The 21,371-nt window shown below is 61.5% G+C and overlaps 1 protein-coding gene across 2 annotated transcripts in view; it reads right to left on the bottom strand.

The window, feature by feature from the left end:
• Positions 1–3,504: 3,504 nt before the first annotated feature.
• Positions 3,505–21,371, bottom strand: part of FGD3 (FYVE, RhoGEF and PH domain containing 3) — a 49,700-nt gene continuing 31,833 nt past the window's right edge. For both annotated transcript variants that reach the window (XM_057305657.1, XM_026519138.4), the window contains exons 7-18: positions 19,889–20,027; positions 19,364–19,422; positions 16,497–16,643; positions 15,961–16,053; positions 14,548–14,627; positions 13,571–13,601; positions 12,618–12,725; positions 11,565–11,627; positions 6,845–6,967; positions 5,210–5,353; positions 4,612–4,758; positions 3,505–4,331 (exon numbers count right to left, since the gene is read on the bottom strand). In XM_057305657.1, the coding sequence (XP_057161640.1) occupies positions 4,122–4,331; positions 4,612–4,758; positions 5,210–5,353; positions 6,845–6,967; positions 11,565–11,627; positions 12,618–12,725; positions 13,571–13,601; positions 14,548–14,627; positions 15,961–16,053; positions 16,497–16,643; positions 19,364–19,422; positions 19,889–20,027 (1,344 nt within the window). In that variant the 3' untranslated portion in view covers positions 3,505–4,121. The remainder of the gene's footprint in view (positions 4,332–4,611; positions 4,759–5,209; positions 5,354–6,844; positions 6,968–11,564; positions 11,628–12,617; positions 12,726–13,570; positions 13,602–14,547; positions 14,628–15,960; positions 16,054–16,496; positions 16,644–19,363; positions 19,423–19,888; positions 20,028–21,371) is intronic.

Below are 21,371 nucleotides of genomic sequence, written 5' to 3'. Positions count from 1 at the left end.
CCACCCTGACCAGGGAGGAGGGAGCTGGTCTGCGATGCTCCTACCAGTGGTGCCAGCACGGCTCGGAAGGCCTGAGCACATGGAGCCGGAGGGAGGGGATCCTGCAGGCTGCAGCGGTGCCGTGGGCCAGGGGTCTCCGTCCATGTTCCGTGCCCGCAGGCGGGCACCAACCCCAGAAGGCCAGCCAGCCAGCGGGGCCGGGCCAGGCAGGCCTTGGTCAGCAGGGCGGAGGGGGCTGGTTTTCCAGGATGGAATGTGCAGAATGTGGGGTGGGCACCTGGCTACGCCCCACAATGTGTCCCGGCCCTGCCCACCTCCTTGGGCCCTCAGCTTCCCCCTCATAAATTGGGAACAGCAGTGGGTGTGCGGCTGTTTGACCAGGGAGCAGCCTGGCCCCTCATCACAGGTGGCTGCTTCCGGAACACCTGGAGGCCCTGGGACGCCTCAGACTCTCCCAGGGACCACCCAGAACCCCTCAGGACCACAGGGAGCACTTAGGGATCATGGCTGCATCATCTGGGGGAAGATGGAGATGCTGAGGTGACAGGTGGGCAGGCCTGGACTGAATGCCTCTGGAGTGCCAGGCGCTGCCCACACGCACCTGTCCCTGGTGCATACAGACTCCGTTTCTGCACCAGGAGGCTGGCTGGGAGCCTGGGTGCGGAGGGGTAGGGTCCCGCTGGGGGAGGGCGTGAGGGTCTCAGGTGCTGTTCTGGGAGGCTTCCGTGACACTTTTCTCCCCGTGTCAGACATCCAAGGTGACCCCCATCCGACTCTGCCCACTGGAAGCCCTGTGGGGGGGGGTGTCTGAAAGGGACGGACCTTGGGGGTCCGTGACACCGCCACCCTCAGTTGCCAGCTGGGTCTCCAGGAAGGATCCATCAGAGGCAGCTCATCTGCAGACACGCTGCACGCAGCTCTGGGGAAGACAAGCCCACCTTCCTCCCTGGACGCCCAGTGCCAGGACCGTCAGACCCCAGGAGGTGGGCAGGCCCCTCGAGAAGCTGTGGGGGCCAAGGCTGGAGCTCCCCACGGCCTGGGCTTTGGCGCCTGACCCTGCCATGCCTGTGTGCACGCTGCCGTCCCCTGGGCAGGGGAGTGGAGGACAGGCACAGCTGCAAGTGGGACCCAAATGCCCCTCTGCCAGGGCTCTGGGGCATGGGGGCCCCTCTGGGTCTCTGCAATAAGACCAGACGTCCCAGGAGGACACGGCTCTGTCCCTGAGACCCGGAGAGTGCTGGGCCCTCACAACCTCGGGCAGCCACTGCTGCTCTCTGAGCCTCGGTTTCCCCATCTGTAAAATGAAGATTCTGGACCCCAAGTGCTCAGGGGCCGCAGGCAAAGAACAGCATCCCCAGGCCTTCGCCACAGCTGTTGGCAGATACCAAGCACCCGCTATGAGCCAGGCCCCATTGTGGGTGCCGCGTCCTGCCCTGGGAGCCTCTGTGCTAGATGGGGGGACTGAGGTTCGACAACAGGGCACATATCCACACACACAGTAGAGAGGCTGACGCACAGGTGCGTCCAGCAGGGTCTCAAAAAGACCCACGGGAAGTGGGAAGGGGGTGGGTCCAGTGCTGGGCCCGGGGGGCCTGGGTGTGGGGCGTGGGGGCAAAATGAGGCTGGATGTGGGCAGGGCGCTGTCTGACCCCCTAGTGCAAGAAATCCACAAGAGGCATGTGCACTGTGCCCGCCGCACAAACAGGTCATGAAGAGTGAAGGAATGATGGCCGGCCGAGCCCCTCACTCACTGTGTGACGTGGGGCGAATGTATTTCCCTCTCTGGGCCTGTTTCCTCATGGCTAAAACACCTCTGAGCGGTAATTCTTCTCAGTAAGTGGCTGGCTCCTTCCGCTTTCCAGGACTGCAGAGGATGCCGCCAGTGCCTCCTCTGGGCCTAGCGAAGTCACGCATTCTGACGGAGGGGTGGTCCGCAGCCCTCGGAACCCCTGACGGTAGCCTGGGCGATGAGCACCATGCAGGACCTCTGTGGAGGGGCCCCTGTGCACTCACCTCCCCCATTCCCGTCCCTTTGTCCTCTACTCTTCCTTCCGTGGAAACCCGCTCAGGCAGACCCCTTGCTCCCACCACGGTCCCTGAGCCTGGCATCAGGCTGCGCAGACGGACATCGCAGACCGCATCCCATCCTCCCATCCGGCAAGCTTCAGGACCGGCCCCCGTCCCCGCCTACAGGGAATGGCCCCTCGTGCCCGCAGGGTGGGGGCTGCCGGGAGGGGAGGAGGAGGAGAAGCAGCAGCAGCGGGATGAGGAAGCAGGTGGAGAGGCTCAGAGCCTCTGCCCTGTGTGGGTGGGCAGGAGAGTGAGCCCCGGCCCTGGGCTCCAGGGCAGAACGTCGGGCTGGGAAGGAGCCCAGGCCCTGGGGACAGACGTGCCCACTGGGGCCTCACACTCTGTGGGAGTCATGTCTTGAACAGTTCAAAACTGCAGCCTCTGACTTGCCCATCACAGGGCTCTTCCTGGAGACCTGCTGGGGACCCACGGTCCTGTCTCCATCTGCACCCAGACCAACCCCATGGCAGTCAGCCAGGCCCGTTCACACTCCCAAGACCACCCCGCAGCCCCCACCTCTCAGAGCAACCCCAAAGGAGACACTGGGGAAACCCGGGGCCAGGCCCTGTGGCCCCCAGCCCACTCTGCGGGCCCCTCGTGGCCCTGCCCTAGGCCTGGGCGCTCTTCCTGCAGCACCTGCCCAGGAGGGTGGTCTCCCAGGGACCTCCCCTCCTCTGACCGCTCCTCCATACCCAGGCACCACTCCCCACACTGCAGGAAACGTGGCTCCACACAGAGGTGATTCCTTCCCGCACAGCCTCAAGGCCCAGTCCAAAACCGGCAGTGGAGGCATGCCTCCCAGTCCTGCTACAGCCACAGCCTGTGGGGCCCACAGCTGGCCCCGGGGCTCTCCCGTGGACTGCAGAGGACTCTGGGGGGCGGGGGCAGGGGCAGTACGCCTACCTCAGGGCTGCCCCGTGAGGGCAGGGCCCTGCCTGAGGTCACCATGGAAACCTGTGTGGGGGAACCCCTGGCTGCTGGGCAGGACAGAGCCCAGAGAACTCACTGGGGGGCTGGCCGGGAAGACCCCAGGTGGGCACCTGCTGTGGGGGGCCTAGTTTCACCCCTGACCCCAGCGGAGCGCCAGCATACCCAGTGGGTCAGTCCCAGCTGCCCCCTTGGTCTGGAGTTCTGGGACCTGCGTGACCTCCTGTGACTCAGTTTCCTCAACTGTCAAGTGGGAACGTCCCAGACAGGGTGCCCCTGAGAAGAACCCACTAGACTTGAAGATGTAGTAGGCCTCAGTGAACGCAGAGAGCAGAGATCGGAGAAGGGACCGCACCAGGGAGAGGAGCCGGCTGGGCCTGGGCGCATCACTGCCTCCCCCACCTGTAGGGGTAGGACCTGTTCCTCATAGGCCTAGCTGTGCCCTCACCCTCTCCACCGCCTGACCAGGGGCCGGCCCACTTTGGAGGCCCTGCCCTGAGGCTGTGCCCAATTGCTGGCTGCCAGCATTTATTTTCACAGACCAGCACTGCCTGCTGCTGGCCAGGGGAGACAGGCACAAATCTCGGTCCCCACGTGATGCAGAGGCAGGCTTCTGTTAGCCTCTGTGGAGTTTCTCAGGGAGGTCCCACGGGGATACCCCCGGCGACCACTGGCCCCACCAAACGGGGAGGCGGGCTGCGGGGTCAGGAACCGGTAAAGGGAGGTGGAGTCCGGGGCCAGTCACAGTTCAGCTCACGCGGTACAGACGGTGTGGGGCGGGGCGACGGGAAGGGAAAGCATGCCTGCAGACCTCCATCGGGGGTCCCCGGGCAACCCCAGGAGCTCCTTCTGCCTTCCGGAGCTGAGTGTCCTGCAACAGACAGTCCACCTGCACCCCCGCTCCAGGCCACGCTGCCGGGCCTCTTCATGGACACATGCTGGGTGTGTGGGCCTGTTTCCTCCACCTCAGGAAGGTCCCTCCAGGGTGAAGTGCCCCGTGGCTTGTCCGCCCCCAGCAGTCTGGGAGCCCTGCAAGCCAGTAACAGCCTCTGACACCACCTCCCAGGTGGGCACAGGCCCTGCTGGGGTGGCTGCAGGGCCAGGACACCTGGCTGAGGCTTAGCTCATGGGGCTGCCAGGCCTGAGTCCCCACGGGCAGCCATGCTCAGGGCCTCCAACCACTGCTGCCGCAGGTCCGCTGACAGGGTACTCAGGTACAAGGACTGCTGGGCCTGCTGTAGCCGCCACACGTGCCTGGTGTCTGGCCTCTCCGTGGGGTCCAACACGCTCACCGTGCAACCAGAGAGGGGGATGGTGCGTGGCGGCCAGCCGTCCTGCAGCAAACGAGAGCTGGGTCAGCACCCCGGCCTCTGCAGTCCTGGCACCACGGAACAGTCTTTCCCATGGGAAGGCAGCAGAGGGGTGACTCTGAGCAGCCAGGGAAACCGAGGCCCGGGATCATAGGAACCAGAGCAGGGTTCGTCCCAGGCAGTGTGGCCCACCAGGCAGTGTGGCCCAGGCCCCTCTGGGCACTGTGGGCCTCGGACTCTGGGCTGTGAGAATCAGAGCACACCCCTAGCACAACTGGGGGGGGGGGGCAGGTGGGGTACGCACCTGGCTTTCTCCCTGCCGGTGCAGCACCAGCTCCAGGGGGTCTGATGCCGGGATGGCGGCCCACACCTCGCTCCAGGCCGCACCGCTGTCCGACACCTGCAGGTAGCTGCAGACCAGGCTGGGCTGGGGGTCCACAGCCGCCGGCTTCTGGAGACACAAAGGGTGGGTCAGGGGCAGCCTCGCTGCACGTGTCACCCTCATCTCGGGGGGGAGGGCAGGCCTTGCCTCCTGGGAACATGCTGGATAAGGGCTTGGGCCAACCTGACCCACCCCAGGGTCACCACAAGGGCCGGGGGTATCGGGCTGGACTCCTCTAGGGGACTGAGACTATGAGTGGCGCCAGGCTAGAAATAAAGAAAAAACAGGGAAAAATGGAAGAGCCGGAACCAGGGTGTGGCTCACAGGGAAGGAGTGTGTGTATCTCCGTTGAACACAAGCCTGCACCACGAACACGTGTACCACGTGCACACACACACACACACACACACACACACACCTGTCCTCGCACGAGGGACGCCTACAGCTCTGAGCACGGGCTGCAGAGGCTGCCAGGGACACCGGCTCCCGTCGGGAGGTTCCCAGCGTCCGGCCTGCCTACCTCGGTGCTGTGCTTGGGCTCCTCGGGGGCCGCCTCGGAGCTGGGGCTCTCGGGCACCGCCTGCTGCGTCAAGAAACACTCTCGGCAGACGCGGCTCTGCCTGCCATTCTCAGCCTTGAACTCGGAGCACTTCCCACAGATGACCTGCAAGGCAGACGGCACCAGTGACCCTGCCTCCCAGGGACAGAAGACTGCCCGGGAAGGGGCTGGAGGGGCCGCAGGGCCAGGAGGGACACAGCATGTGGAGGGGAAGGGCTTCTCCTCAGGAGCCTGGTCAGAGGGCAGGGACCCCAACGCTGGCCCCGCTGGCCATCCGGGACTTGCCTCCTCCCCTGGAGGGTCCTGGAGCCTGTGTGCATGGAAGGAAGACTGGGAGGAGGCAGCAAGCACATGGGAAGATGCTCAAGATCACTAATCATCAGGGAAATGCGAACCGAAGCCACAAAGAGGTATCAGATATCGCCTCACACCTGTCAGCATGGCTAGTACCCAAAACACAGACAACGAGCACTGGTGAGGATGTCGGCGGGACGTGGAGGAACCGACCCCTTGTGCATTGTTTCTGTGAATGCAAGATGGGAGAGCTGCTGTGGAAAACAGGTATCCATTCCCAAAAACCCTGAAAATAGAGTTACCCTACGATTTAGCAATTTCCATGACTTCTACTGGATTTCTATTTCTATGGATGGTTGGATTAGTGAGTGGGTGGATGGATGATGACCCACCCATCCATCCACCATCTGTCCATCGTCTATTCACCACCATCCATCCATCATCGCATCTAGCCACTCACCATGCATCCACCCATCCATTCATCTATCCACTTACCTATCCACCCTCTGTCTGTATGTCCATCCATCCACCCGTCCGTCTGTCCGTCCATCCATCCACCCGTCCGTCCGTCCGTCCATCCATCCATCCACTACTCACACACCCATCCATCACCCACCTGTCCATTCATTTGAGGACTCATCCATCTACCCCTCCTTCCCCCAGTGGTCCAAGGTTTCATGCAAGGGCGTGACAATGCACACCACGCCCAGCACACTCGCTGGGGCCCCTGGAACACCAGTTCTAAGGAGCTCTGTGCTAAGACCCACCTGCTAACATACATTTCATTTTAATAACTTAACCGAGATACTTGAATCAACAACAGTCGTTTTACCAGGAATAACCTTCCCTTTCAATACTATCAACTTCAGAAGCCCATCCTCAAGAGAAAGGGTTTTGGGGGCCCTGTGAGGAGAAATGGAGATGGTGGCCACTTGGTGTGCCTCCTGCAGGTGGCCCCACATCTCACAGGCCCACCCAACCTTCAGCACCCTTGGAGCACCTGGATCCAAGCGGCAGGAGGGAGCCCCCCCACGACTGCACCCGCACCTCCCCGTCCCCACCGCCTGCTCACAGGGCAGGAGGTCACTCTCACCCCCTTCCTCCCAGGCACCCAGCGCTGAGCTCTGTGCTTCCAAACCTGGCACTTTCTCACCCACAACAGTGTTGGTCAGACACCGGAGCTGACCAGAGAAAGGAGATTAGCGTTGACGTCCGACGGGATGTCACCTGTCTGCTCCGGGGCGCCAGCCCTAGCTCGTGCTAGAGGGGACGCCGTGCGGAGCTGTGCCCGCGCACACTCACCGCCCCACACAGCTTGCACCGGTGCTTCCTCTTGGTGATGGAGTTGAAGGTCTCACCACAGCTTGTGCAGCCCTGCTTCTCCTTGTCGCGCCTGGTCTTAGCGGACCCTCTCCTGGGCTCGAGCTACGGGAGGCAAGTGTGCAGGGGCAGCTCGGTGAGCACGCGGGCAGGGCTTGCACAGAGCAACACGCAGAAGGGAATGAAGCTGGGGCGTCGTCGCCTCAGCCCTGGCCCAGCCCTGCTCCCCAGGCTGCCCTGCGGTCACCATCACGCATGTGGAGGGTCTAAGTGGGTCTGGAACTCTGCCTGGACCGACCCGGCTGACATGGAGGCCAGTGACAACCTGGTGGGTCTGCAGAGACAGTGACCAAAGCCCACGCTGGGCAAACGGTCTGCCCCAGCGGCCCGGGCGGGGCGGGGGCGTCCATGCCTGGTGTGGCCCGCTCCGTGGCCCTGAGGCTCAGGGGCTGCCCTGGGCCCCCGTGAGCACTGGAGGGGTGGGTTGGGGCTGTGCTCCCCTCCACCTCCGCCAGGCTGTCTGGTCCTCCCACCCAGGAGTTGACAAGGGGAACAACAGGAAGTCAGGAAACACAATGTGGTTTGTGTTCACAGAGCTTCAACAAGCTTTAGGACAAGTCACGACAACACCATCAATGCGTTTCAGGGAGCGGGGCCAGATCTGCGGGAACCTCAGACCCCTGCAGAGAGAGGGGTGGGCTGGGAGGGCGAGGGCAGGGCTCCACTTTCCTCCTTAATCTTTACAAACAAGCACTTGTTTCCCTCTTTGTCAAACAAAACTCTGATGAGGTCCCAGACGAAGGGAGCAGCCCCCTGCATGCCAGGAGGAGTCGAGGCCACAAGGAGGGACGAGGTTTGAAGCTGCCCCTGGTGCCGCTGAGGGAGAAGGACCCAACTGCAGAGCGGCCCACGGCAGAGGGCCGAATTTCTGCCACAAAGGGGATCAATGAGTGGAGAGACGAGACTGGGGGGAAGCAGGCCCAGAGGCTCCTACTGGCCTTTTGCAGCCAGGGTAACTTTCTAGCGGGTTGGTCACCAAGAATGTCTTGTCAAAGAGGAAGAAACACGGTAAACAAGTAGAAAGCAGACCTGACCCCTGCCCACTAGCTGCACCCAGCCGCACCAAGGACAGCAGTACGGGAGCTAGGTGGGGGGCCTGCGTGCCCTGCTCCCAGCCCCCTGCCCGTGACACCACTTGTGTCCAGGACCCCAGCACCACGGAGGTGAGGGCTTTCACATGAGCAGGGGGCAGGTGGGAGCAGGTACAGCACGAGGCTTCGGCGGGGGCTCAGCGGGGTCGCCAGCCGAGCCTCCGTTTCCCCATCAGGGGAGGAGTCGTACAAGGAGGGGGACAGCCCCCAGGCCCTGCCCTGCCCCTCATCAGCCATGAGACCACGGATGGTCTCCTCTCTGAGCCTCAGCATCTCCATCTGTACAGTGGGGTTAGCAACGGCTCCTGAAGCCCATCATAGCACGTGGATCCTGGCTGACTTAGCCAATTTCGCCTTATGTTCCCACTTCTCTCCACCCCACTCGGCACTCCTCTCCTGGAGACCGTCTCAGCACTGCTCAGGGCCAGACACAGGGGAGGGAGCCACCTGGGGCCTGGGCGCAGGGAAGGAGAGACGAGGGGAACATGGCCATCCCCGAGGTCTGCCATGGCCCAGCAGCCCCCCACCCTACCCTCCACCACCCCTCAGGGTGGCCCCACAGTCCCTGTCTTCCGGGTGAGGACGCCAAGGGCCCGGAGGTGGGAGTGGTCGACAGCAGGGTGGCTGGGCCCAAGGGCAGAGCCACGAATCACTGATGCCAGGAGGCCATGGGGGCATCCTGGGGGAACAGAGGCAGGACAAGGGCCGGAGGAGAGGGCTGGCCCATGAGGGTTGGAGGCGGCGGCTGCGGTGGGGCTGGGGTATGAGGCCAAGATCAGCATCGCACAGGCCAGCGGGACAGAGGGCAGCTTCTGCAGCTTCTGCTGTGCAGGGCGGCTCGGGGTGTGGGCTGAGGGACAGCCCCGCACCAGCTCCCCCGGTGCTGTGGACCATAGCCCAGCGTGCCCACTTGGGATGCTGCTCCAGCCCGGGCCGTGCAAGCTCCCAACACACAGGTCAGGAGCCCACCTGCACAGCGTGGGCCCGGTCTTCCTGGCTCCTCACACTCTCTTTCTGGATGGGTCATCAGACGCACACAGGAGAGGGGTGCTCAGGGGTGCTCTGTCTGGGTGCTGGAACATCGACAGCCTGGGCCGCGTCCTCAGGCAGGTAGAACCGTGGCATCTGCGGGTCTACACCCAAAGCACCCAGCCAACACGGGAGCAGGAGAGGCCTCTGCCCAGGGCGGGGGGCTCTGATTCACTCGGGTGATTTCGGTTCCACAGCACAGACGTAGGAAGAACATTCAGGTAAGAATCATGCCCCAAAGGTGGCTTGAAACCAGGCTCTGACAGCACCTCCCAGTTGCCCCTAGGTCCTGCAGGTTGTGGACACAAGCCCTGCCCAGCCCCTCTGCTCCTTCTGGGCAGCTCTGTCTGGAGCCCCAGAGGGTGGGCTCACGGTGGAAGGGCAGCGCTACCTTTGTGCCCCCTCAGGTGGTGGCCAGGTGGTGGGGGCAGGGCCTGGCTCGGCACCTTGGAGGGGTGCACGTGTCCCCCCACAGGTCTGAGCCCTGGGAAGCAATCCGTGAGAGCTACACGAGTTCTGCAGAGCACAGAAGGCTTCAGCCACCTTGCAAAACTTCCTGGCCTGGGCCGAGCTCCTCTTAGGAAAGGGGTGCTTGCGGAACCGTGTGTCTGAGGACACCAGGGCTCAGGGAACGACACCAGCAGACACGTGGGAGGCTACCTTCCTCTCTAAGTGTGCTAACAAAAAGCTTAAATCTGCAGCCAGCAAGAATCACTCTTTTGGGGTCAGAATGAAAACTCATTTTGGAGCACCTTCCACAAATGCACACCGAGCAGGTCACGGTCAAGCCCTTATGGCCAGACCTTCGCCCACAGTGAGCTGCCCCAGGTCTACCAACATCTCCGCTCATAGCACACAAGGGGAGAAAAGCACCGGGCCACTGTCTGTTACTGTGTTTGTGTGTTGTGGGTTCTGGGCAGGTGCAAAGGCCCTGGGGCAGGGTGGAGAGAGAGAAGGGCGGGCCAGGAGGGTGAGGAAGCACCTCAGGGGGTTCATGGGCTGTAACAAGACCATCCCTCCCCCACTGCCCATGCCGCTTCCATGCTGCTTGCCTCAATGACACTACTGGGGACCACATTCTGTAGCCAGCGCCAAGAGGGAGCTTCACTGCCTGAAAAAGGGGGTTCCTCCTGTCCTTTGGCCCCTACACCCATCATGTCCCCCAAATGCTCCATCCTTCCCTGGGGCCCAAAGCTTCTCAAGGTATTCCCAACAGCCGGTAGCCCAAGGACACGGGTTGGGGGCCCAGGTTCTGCTCTTGTAAGGAGTGGGGCACTGCAGCATCTGGGTGCTCCTGTCCCGGGCCTCCCAGCATGGGCCAAGGTGGGAGACGAACGTATGCTTACTAAAAATTCAGCTCATGCCAAACCCTGCTCCCTGTGGCAAAGGAGATGATGGCCGCCCCTGGAAAGCCACTTCTGGTGCCCCCTCCCCAACGCAGGGTTTGGAGCAGAGACCAGGCCTGTCCATCAAGCCTCTCTCTAAAGTGGGGCCGCCCAGCACAACGACCAACCCACAAGGCCTGCACCACCTCACCGGGGGAGCTCTGGGCCTCAGTATGGAATTCAGGAGACTCATTAGCAGTTCTAGGCTGTCCGAGGGGCAGCACCAGCCAGGGGATGGGGCCTGGGAGGTGAGAGTGTGGGAGAGGAAGGGAGAGGCTGGCAGGTTGGAGTGAATGGGGGACTCAGGAGCAAACCCCTGTCTAGGGCTCAGGCTGGGGCTCGGGCAGACAGCCCCAGTGTGGGCCTCCAGCCCTTCCCCACCAACTTGTCCAGGAGCGTCACCTGGCAGCTTGCAGGAGCCACACTCCCCTGGTGTCTCGGGGCACAACTGTCAGCAGGCCTCACGACCAGTGGGCCAGGGGTCAGTAACCAAGCTCCCCTGTACTGGACGCTCATGATGGGCCAGGCACACACACTCACCCTCCTAACGAATCCCCCACACAACTGACAAAGAGGAGGGGCTCCAGCACATCCACGGCCTGCCCCTGGTGGGGGGGACAGGACACAGGCTGCTCACCCCCCCCCACCTGCACTGGCCCAGGTGGAGAGAAGGTGAGCAGGCGTGGATGGGGGGTCTGGGGCACCACTGCCTTCCTGGGCCTGTAGGAAGGACCTCCCTCCATCCTCATGGGCCCAAGAGATGGGTCAGACACCGCCTCTGAGAAGCCTTCCCTGAGAGTGCCCCTGCCTGTCCTCCCGACCCCCAGGACCAGGGGGATGACCTTTCCTCTCCAGATGGCTGAGCTGCCTAAGGATCAGGTACCACCTTGAGTCATTTTAACCATGTACTTTCCACACGAGGTAAAGAACACAGCTGTGTGACGTCCACCCAACTGACCTAACAGATGCGTGGGTCCCAGCAGATGCCCCCAGCCCCCTCCCAACCGGGCCGGAGCCTATCACTGTGGGCACTCAGGGTACATGGGGTTGGCTCACCCCAGACCTCACCCCGGAGGGCTCCCTGGTCTGACCTCACCCTCTGCCGCCTGCCCCTGCTGAAGCTGGGGGATCACTCACCCCTGCAGTACCCCCTCCTCCACCGGCTGCCACCGCAGGCTCCTCGGAGCTGGCGCTCACCACCTGGAGGGAACAGAAACAGCCAGCATGAGGGGGCGTCCCGGGCCACACATGGGCATCCAGTGCAGCACTGACCGCCGACAGCACCTCCAGCCCTCCGTCTGACCGCAGAGTCAAGAGAAAGGCCATCGGGGCCTGTGTTTGCTAGAAGTCTGGGGACGTGCTCCTCCCTGGCACAGTGTGGGACACCCCCGGAGGCCTGCAGCCCCCCCGCCCCCAGCGACATCGTGCCAGCCTCAGGAAGCGGTCCTGGGTTCTAGCTCCATCCTCAGGCCTTTTAGGGAGGGGGAAGCCTGCTCCTCGGGCACCACTTTGACCACAGAAATGGTTCTGAGTCCACGACGCCTCTGTTCAAAGCAGCCTGGGAGGGATGCAAAGTTCTCTTCTAAGAGATGTTCAGAAAGCAAAAAAATAGAGTAGATCTGATGCAAACATTAAGGGGTCGATAAGGCCGTGGGGAGGGCCAGCCAGGCCTGGCGCTGGGGCCATGGGGCTCTGGGCTGGGCTAGGCTGGGCATACCTGGTTTTAAGAGTGCCTCTGGTGGGAGGTGGGAGTGAGGAACCCTTACTCTGGAGGCATGAGCGGTTGTACCCACAGGAGAGGGCTGCGGCCCGGGGCCCCCCAATGGGCAGCTGCAGCTGACTCCCCACTCCCCGGCCCTGGGCAGGGACCTGCCTCCTGGCTCCCCTTGGCCCCCGGGGTGGCTCTGTATGGGGACAAGTGAGCTGCCCCTGCTGATAAGATCACAGCCCCACCTTACATGCAGCCTCATGCAGGTCCATTCCTCCTGCCTTCACCTTGTGAGGCTTGGCCCCCCATGTTGGTGCTCAGCAAAGGACAGGCAGTGAGCTCTGCCCACCTCCCAGCTCCTGGTCCTTGACACAGGGAGAGTGCAGGGACCAGCTTCCCTCTGAGATGCCAGCCCTTCCACAAGGGAGCTGGAGCATATCCCCTCCAGGTCCCTCCCTCGCCCCTAGGGTGCTGGTGCTCACAGGGGAATCTGGAGCGAGGGAGGGGTCCTCCTCGTGACCAAAGGAACCACTGAAAGCCTTGAAGGTCTGGCTGTTCTGCTTGTGCCTCTCGATGGTGGCCTCGATGACCTGAGACAAAAACCACAGAGAACAAGGGCCCTCAGCAAGCTCGTCCTGGAAGGCAGGGATTGTGCAACTCTGTCCCCATCTGGGTTCCCAAATGTCCCCAACCGACCGGACACAGGTCCAGGCCCAACCCACATGCGGCTGGGTGCAATGCCAGTGTTCCAGGCTGCCGTGGATGCTTCCCGGACACACTACGTGGATTTTTGGACACGGCTCCGTTTCCTGCATTGGCATGTGCCCCTCATGTCTGTTTGAATTTCCTTTTTCTCTCGTTGCCCAGGTTTCTATTCTATGAATTCAGGAAGTCATGGGGCCTTCCCAGTTAGCGCTGTGTCAGGCTCCTTGCCTCAGCCTCTGCTCTGACCTTTCCCCTCGCAGGCTATGGTCTCTGTCCCCTGTAGCTGGTCCCAAGTCTGCTCTGGCTGCCCCAGGACACTGACCATGTCCCTGCCTGGCTGCTTCTGGAAGCATAGGCCCCACTCTCTAAGTCCAACTGCTCGTCCCATGGAACCCGCCGCTCCTGCTGGCTGGCAGTGGGGAGAGGGTGATGGTCCCCTTGGGCCCCCCAGACAGCACAGATCCACCCCCGGGGTGAGGGCCCTCCCTGCTTGCCCAGCTCCAGCCCTTGGCGTTGGCTTATTTACTGCGGTGCGAAACAACTGAACGGATTAAAAGGCTGGTGGCGTCTGAAGGTACTTAGTGAGGGTACTTCATCACTTCCAGACAGACAGACGGGTGAGCAATGCCTGGGGAGTCACAGGGCCGCTCCATCCCTTGCTCCAGCATGAAATGTCCACACTGCACAGGAATTTGGTCATCTGAATACTTTACAATTCTAGGAGCCTCACCTGAATCCATTCTTTTTTCTCCTCTTCCGTCCTATAATAACAAACACGGTATCTTATTAACCCGATCTTAAACACTTCATTAACCCCCAGGCTCCTCTCAGTCCTGGGGCACATGCCTGAGCTGCTCACAGCCTCCAAGGGCAGCTCAAGGCCTGGAAGACCATCCTTGAGTGCGCTGGTACACTGGGCAGGTGTGTGTCCAGGTGTGGTCAGGTGGTCAGATGTGGCTAGACAGGGTCATGTATAGTCAGGTGTGGTCAGGGGTGGTCTGCAGACCCCTCTGCGGTGGATGCAAATCAACACCTCACCGCCCTGGACCACAACAAGTCATTACAAAGATCTCACATTGCTGGTGGAAATGAGAGGCTCTCCCACACACTCCCCCAGTGAGAGCACAAGCCTGGCACCAATCGCGGGGGGGTGGGGTGACAATGGCCCCTAAAACCTAGAGCAGATGTGCTACCCTTTGACCGACGGTTCTACTTCAGGAAACATCCCGGCAGACGGAAGGACGAATACGCACAAAATGCGGGTAAGGACGCTGCTTGCAGCACCTTTTGCCACAGCAACCCGGAAGGAGCCTGGGTGCCTGGTCGGTGATTGTGATGGAGAATTACGCTGCTTCCGGAAACGGGGCTCAGATACGGGATGATTTCTAGCAAATTAAGTGAAAAAAGCAAGAAAAAGAATGGACTATATGGTAAACAGCTGTGTGTAATTCTAAAACTCGGGACATGTTTGTGTACGCAGAAGTTCGGGAAGGACACCTCAGAGGTGGGTAAGAATGTCTGCTGGTCGGGGGAAGAGGAAGGCAGAGGCTCAATTTTCATCAACTTCCCTTTAGAACTGTTCTGTTTTAAAATACAAATAATGAGTAAAATGAACCAAAAACAGCACACCATGAGGTTATCCTGTTTAGAAAAGGAAGCCTCAGCTAAAACGTCAGGTCGCAGCAGATGCTGGGACAGCCATCGTACCGAGTCTGCAGCTCCAGGGACCGTTTCCTTCCCATTATGATGAACGTGTGTGCTGCGTTTGGCTTGATGATATCCTGCACCTAGACGCACAGGGGCCAAGAACAAAACAAACAACCGGGCGCTTAGCGGGCCCTGAGCGGCAGCCTCGTGCTCTCAGACACGGTCTTCCTTGAGGAGGGGGCACAGGTGACCCAAAGGGCGGGAAACCGGGGAGGCTGGTCCATGAAGGAGGGCTAGGACCTCTCATCCCCTGCGCTTGGAACGGTGCCGGCCAAACCCTCCCACGTTCAGGACGTCCTGGCAAGTCGGCCACCAGCCCCAGAGTAGGGGAAGCTCTGCCACTGTGGCGGCACCTGAAGGCCTCTGAGAGGGGAACGGGAGTCTTAAAAGGGCCACGAGGCTCTGTACCACTCTGCAGGGGTCTCTGATCCACCAGCCACCCCTCATCCCTGACACCCCACCCCAAGACACTTGGCTGGATGTGGCCCTCAGGCCCCCCACTGTCAGCACCACAGCCGGGCCATAGGGAGATGTGGGCCCACCCAGAATCTGGGATCGGGCCTCATAGCAGGAATTTCCCAAATGCCCCAAAGTCGAGAGCGTCTGTGTTGACACGTCTAGTTACCCATCCACCACCGATTTCTTACATAAAAACACCCACGAGAATGATTTCTTCTAACAACGAGAAAAAACGTTTTCTTCCGTAGCTTTTACTTGTAATGCTGTTTGTTAAGCTGAGGCTCAAGGAATTTCGAAGTAAGAAGTAATTTTTCTTGTATCACTAAGGCAAACCTTCACATTTTAAAACAGTTTAAGTACTTGACTTAGTACTTGTGGAGTGGTGGTTAAGTGAAAGCCCTCCCACAGGAGAGGGGGCAGATTGCAGCTCCTGTGGCCCCTGTGCTGGAGACAGGGAGAGGCTCAGGAGACAAGGGACGGCAAGGACAACACGTCGTCCGGACCCTGGGCCTGCAGAACCTCATCTGGACCCCAAGACGGCTCAGGAGAGGAGAGAGCAGCGACCAGGGGACCAGGGATGAGGCAGGGAGGGCCCCCTGTCCACTTTCACCCCAAGCTTCGCTTTCGGGTCTGTAAATAGGGCTCTGAGCACCAACCTCACAGGGAAAGAGGCTGGCCCGGACTCTGGTGCTGTCCTTCGTCCTGCAGGCACAGGGCAGAAGCGCCCGGGCACGGAGGCCAAGTAGAGGGACGGGGTCCTGCTCAACCACGCACAATGCCAGGCCGAGTGGCCCTCAGAAATGCTCGGGCCACAGGTGGGTCACAGAGCCAAAGATCGAAAAGTGGGTGGCAGACCAAGGGCACAGGGGTGACCCTCCAGCAGCCAGAGCTCAGCGTCCCCACCCTGTCGCGTGCCCTGCCAGGGGAGCATGTGAGAGGGAAGGGCTCACCCACCTGGAGGCCCGAAATGTCCATCTTCTCCCGGACACTGAACTTCTGGCCCATGAGCCGCAGTTTGGGCACACAGTAAAGGATCATGCTATTGAACTGCAATCGGGACAAGTGCAGGGTGAGGGGTGCCTGCACCCCCGCAAAGGACGCCCCACAGAGAGGAGGCCAGGCGTGGCTCTGGGGCAGGGCTGGGCAGGGCGTGCTGCATGATGAAGGGGTGTGGCTGGCAAGCCTGGGCGTGGCTCCGTGAAGGAATGGGGCGAGGGCCGGGGCGTGGCTCTGGTGAAGGGGTGTGGCTGGCAAGCCTGGGCGTGGCTCCGTGAAGGAATGGGGCGAGGGCCGGGGCGTGGCTCTGGTGAAGGGGTGTGGCTGGCAAGCCTGGGCGTGGCTCCGTGAAGGAATGGGGCGAGGGCCGGGGCGTGGCTCTGGTGAAGGGCGTGGCAGGCAGGGTAGGGCGGAGCTCTGCGGTGGGGGCGTGGCGAGCAGGGCCGGGGCGGGGCTGTGGCAGCGAGGGGAGGGGCCCTGGGGCGGGGCCTGACCAGGAAGAGGTGGCGGTCCTGCGCAGTGCCGTTCTTGGCCGACAGCTTCTGGATGGGGCCCTCCTTGATCAGCTCGTTGGCGGGGTTGACGATGTCCTCCTCCCCGCCCAGTCGCTCGTACACCTCCAGGAGCTTGTGCATTTTCTCCTATGAGAGACACAGGGCTCAGGCCCGCGGCGGCCGAGGTGGGGACCGGGGGTGAGGGGAGCCCCCGCCTGCAAGCGTGGCCCGGAATCGCAACCAGGACGAGCTCACGGCCTGCTGACAGTGGGATGGGCGGGAAAACGCGGGGTGACGCTCAGGCTGGGCACTGAAGCATGGACCCAGGTTCGCCCGCAGAGAACGGCTACCACCACTGCTGCGGGCCAGGCTGTGCCCATACACAACGTGGGCATCAGCTCGTTTAATTCCAGCACCGACTCGGGAGGTAGGGGCCGTTTTATTCCCAATTTACTGACCAGGAAACTGAGGCATGGACAAGTCCAGTGAGCTGCTGGAGGTGTTTCTGCTAAAGAACCAGGACGGCCCTTCTTATGGTCAGAGGAGGTATTTCAGGTGCTGGGGCTCTCGCCCTGGACCATCATCCCTGCCTGTGGTGAGCTTGCCTGGTTTCCTGTTCCACACTCAGACCATGCGGCCCAGCGCCCTCATGACCAGACCTCTGCAAGTCTGCAGGTCCTCTCCCTCTGGCCTCAAGACCGACTGGGTGGTCAGTGGCCAACCAAGGCCCCTGGGTGTGATAGGAAAGGGGTGGTAGCCTGTGGACCCAGCTCTGAGCCCAGAGGCCATGGGCCCTGACCGGTCGCTGCCAGCACACGGGGCTGCAGCTGGGACCCAAGGAACGAATGCTGCCAAAGGCAGAGCTGGGCCTGCAGTCACATCATCTCAGGGACACAGACCCTGGACCGGCCATGCCACAGCAGCTGCTTCCCTCACACCTGGCCAATCTCAGCCTACATAGCCTGGAAGCAGGCTGGTTTGGCTAGCCCTTCTGGTCTCTGGTCCAGACGTGCGTGTGGGGGTGAAAGGGGAGTGAGCATGGAGAGTGAGCAGAAGCAGGCAGGGCAGGGCCGAAGGGCCTTGTGTGTCCTGGGGGGCCAGGTGTGCACCTAGCCTGAACTGGGGGGCATGCACCCGCCGTGTACTGGGGGACCGGGTGTACATGTAGGACAGCTGGTGCGCATCCTGGAGGCAGTAACAGGTCAGAGGATTCAGAATAGAGAGCGACAAACAGGTGCCCATAGAAAGCTCTGAGCTGGAGAAGTATGGATCAGAAACTGGGCAGACTGCAGTTGGGAAGGCTCGGAGAAGTCTGGGCAGTGGTCCAGGCTGACGGGGGTGGGGACCGGTGGGAGTGTGCAGGGGCTCCCATGAGCACACACTGATCATTCCCTAAGGCCATGTCCTGGGGTCAGACCCAGACCCCACGCCAGAGCCCCCCACCCATCACACCTGGTGGGCAGAGGCCTCACCAGACCAGGAGAGAGAAACGCTACAGGTGTGCTACAGGTGGGGAAGGAGTCCACCCTGGGGGGAAGCCTCAGGCCTCGTCCACACCCCTCAGAGATGGGAACCCACAAAGGCTTCCCCAAACATCCACAAGCTGGCTCCATGTGAGCTCGTGACCAGAGAGTCCGAGAAGCAGTTCTTTCACCTCCATCAGATTTAGTCGTGGGGAGGTGGAAAGGGAAATTCGACGGAAAGGACTCAGAGCGAACTGTGACCTCTTTGGGTTGCAGTGGATACCCCACCGTGGGCCTGATGTCAGGCTGGTCTGTCCCAGGGGCCCCAGAGCAAACCTGGGGACAGGCAGCTAAGGAGGACATGGGACTGGACCGCACGCAGCAATGGCTGTGCTGAAGCAAGCTGTTGCCTTTCGTTTCTCACGATGGAGAGACATGGGGTCAAACAAATATTTCACTTTTTTTTTTTCCTCTCAAAAAACAGTGCCCATTTGAAAATAAACAGGTCTCAGGGGCGCCTGGGTGGCACAGCGGTTAAGCGTCTGCCTTCGGCTCAGGGCGTGATCCCAGCATTCTGGGATCGAGCCCCATATCAGGCTCCTCCACTAGGAGCCTGCTTCTTCCTCTCCCACTCCCCCTGCTTGTGTTCCCTCTCTCGCTGGCTGTCTCTATCTCTGTCGAATAAATAAATAAAATCTTTAAAAAAAAAAAAAGAAAATAAACAGGTCTCAGGACTGGGAGACACCAGGACTGGGTGGGGACTGTAGTGACCTAGAGAACGAATGAGAGCACAGGCTGTGGGGTGGAGCTTACCGGGTTTCCCAGTAAAGCCAGGAGTTTGGATTCTCCTGTGAACAGCCCTGATCTGTAATTCTGGGCGAGAACTTCGAAATTCTGCCGAGGCACTGTGCAGGCCACACAAGGGACAGGGCCACTGGGTCACCACAGGGCGTGACCTCCAGGAGAGCTCCCCAATCCACAGACCCCAGACTTGGGAGGTGTTACATCAGCAGGGGGATGCCATCTCCTCCACCTCTGAGCTGTGTCTGGAGGTGGGGCCCTCGGAAGGTGAAGTTTAGATGAGGTGGTGACCTTGGGGGTGGGGGCCCCACGACAGGGTTGCAGCCCTGACGGGACACCAGAGAGCATGCTCTGCCTGCCGCGTGCAGACACACGAGGAGGCTGCAGCCCGCAAGCCAGAAACGGAAGCTGCGGGCACCTAGCTGCGAGATGTGCTGTGGCATGAGCCGTCTGCGGGATTCTGGTACAGCCGCCGGAGCTGGCTGAGACGGAGCCACAGAGCTAGTAACGGGCAGGCCTGTCTACCTCATGACGGAGCCCCTGTCCACGGGCAGTGTGCCTGCTGTGCGGCCCTCGGGCATCGTCCAGGAGCCCCACGCTCACCATTTTCCGAATGGCAGCATTGGAGTGGTTGGCAGCGGTGGAGATGAGTTCCAAGGACCCTGCAGGATGAAGAGGCGAGTCAGGCTGTGGGGTGCCTGCTGGCCTCACGGGGGCCGCCCTGCTCCCACCCTTCCCTGTGGGTGTCCGGGGCTGCTCAGGAGGCCTGGCCCCGGCAGGGGTGGGGCCTTGCAGACTCCATTTGGTAAGGGGGTCTGCTGGGGCTGGCACCCTACTCCCCATGCTGTCCCCCTCCCCAGGCCCACAAGGCCTTTCTTGGGGCCTGAGCTCTGCCAGCATCTAGCAGCCCCCTCCCCAGAACCAGGGCCCACCCCTAACACGGAAGTGGGGGTGGGGCGGTTTTCCCCTCGCAATTACTTCCCGAGATGTGCTTCGCGACACCTGGCGATCTGCTGCGTTCTGTCCCTGTCCCTGCCTCTTATCTCTCCTCTCTCTCTGTGGGTTTCTATCAGGGGTCCCAGCTCCCACTGCCCAGGAGCCCTGTGCCCTGGTGGCTGCTGGGCTCACTTTCCGCATCCTTCCGGTCGGGGGCGTCTCCTGGAAGCCTCTTCAGATAGTCCTTGAGCAGCAGCTCATAGCGCGGGACCCTCTGCACGGGCTCCAGCATGTGGTGCTGCAGCGTCAGGTTCCCGCACACCTCCTGCTTCTGTGGGGGAGACAGGCAGCGTGGGGCACCTGCAGACACACGTGTGGATGCCCCCCCCCCGCCACCCCGTTTCTGGCCTCCATGGCGCCGGCACCCTGCTGACTGCAGACCACATTACAGCAGGGTAAAGCAAGGCTTGGACAGACTGAACAATGGAGCAAGGACCCAGACCCCCGCACTGGTTTCTATACGTGTCCTCACGGGAGAAAACCAGTCCTTGCACGATGACTGTCCCCTTCCCTCATGGGTAATCCCCCCCCCCCCACGTTCACGCACTCTCTCACTTGCTCGGGTGCTGGAGGCTGGGCCTCTTCCCTCCCTGGACATCAGGAGCTCCCCACACAGGGGGACCTGCGGCCCTGCCTAGAAGCTGCTCTGACTGTGGCTGGGTGCTCTGATATAAGTGTGACCCTGAGCGCAGGGGTGGAGGCTCAGGACTTGTGTCCCACCCTCCCCAGCACTGCTCACGGGTTCCCCACCCTTTGGCGGCTACTGCGCCACCTCCGTGCTGTCCCACTGGGGCCCCTGCCCTAGCTGCCTGCCTCCTCTTCCTGCAGATGCCCTGGCACGTGTTCCTTGGTTGAGACCCTCCTGCCTTCCCCCTGCACCTGCTGGTGGGGGGGTACGCTGTCCCCCTGCTTCTCCTCGCCTGCCACCCGCACCACTCAGGGCCCACCACAGAACAACTTCCAGCTCGAAAGAGCTCCAAGAGCCCTCGATACAACAGGGCCAGAGAAGGGCCAGTGTGCAGCTATCACGAAGGGGAGAGTTATCAGGGGTGACCAGGAACCAGAAGTTCACGAAATTCCAAAGTATCTCCCTGTGAGAAACTTCCTAAGACCACGGGGGGTACACCGTGGGGAGCACGTGCTTCCTGGGAGAGAAAACCACAGAGCACCTCGTGCCCTAGCAGGAGCGCACAACCCCCACACCTGCACTGCCTACACCTCCAGCCTCCCGGCGTCCGGGCCAGTGGTGCTGCCAGACCCTGCAGATGCAGGCAGTGCGAGCTCCCAGTTCCTTCTGGTCACCCAGGGCTGTGGGTCGGCCACAGGCACAGTCTGGGAGGCTGGAGGGGTGATCCGTCAGCACAGCCAGGGCGGCCCAGACCAGGGGTGAGGGTGCTGGGGGGAGGAAGGACTTGGGATCGGAACTGTCCTCTCTGGGCAGGGATGGGGTGCTGAGGGACGTGGGGGCATTTAGGACTCCATACTAGGAAATCATGGGTGACCCGATGGCCGCAGGATCTGGGGAAAATGTAGAAAGCTACAGAGGAATGTGTGCACGTGTGTGTGTGTGTGTGTGTGTGTGCACAGACCGTGTGATGTTCAACCATGGTGCTCA

This window comes from Ursus arctos, unplaced genomic scaffold (genome assembly GCF_023065955.2).
Source record: "Ursus arctos isolate Adak ecotype North America unplaced genomic scaffold, UrsArc2.0 scaffold_33, whole genome shotgun sequence".
Classification (NCBI taxonomy): domain Eukaryota; kingdom Metazoa; phylum Chordata; class Mammalia; order Carnivora; family Ursidae; genus Ursus; species Ursus arctos.
This window is presented reverse-complemented; position numbering and strand designations above follow the sequence as displayed.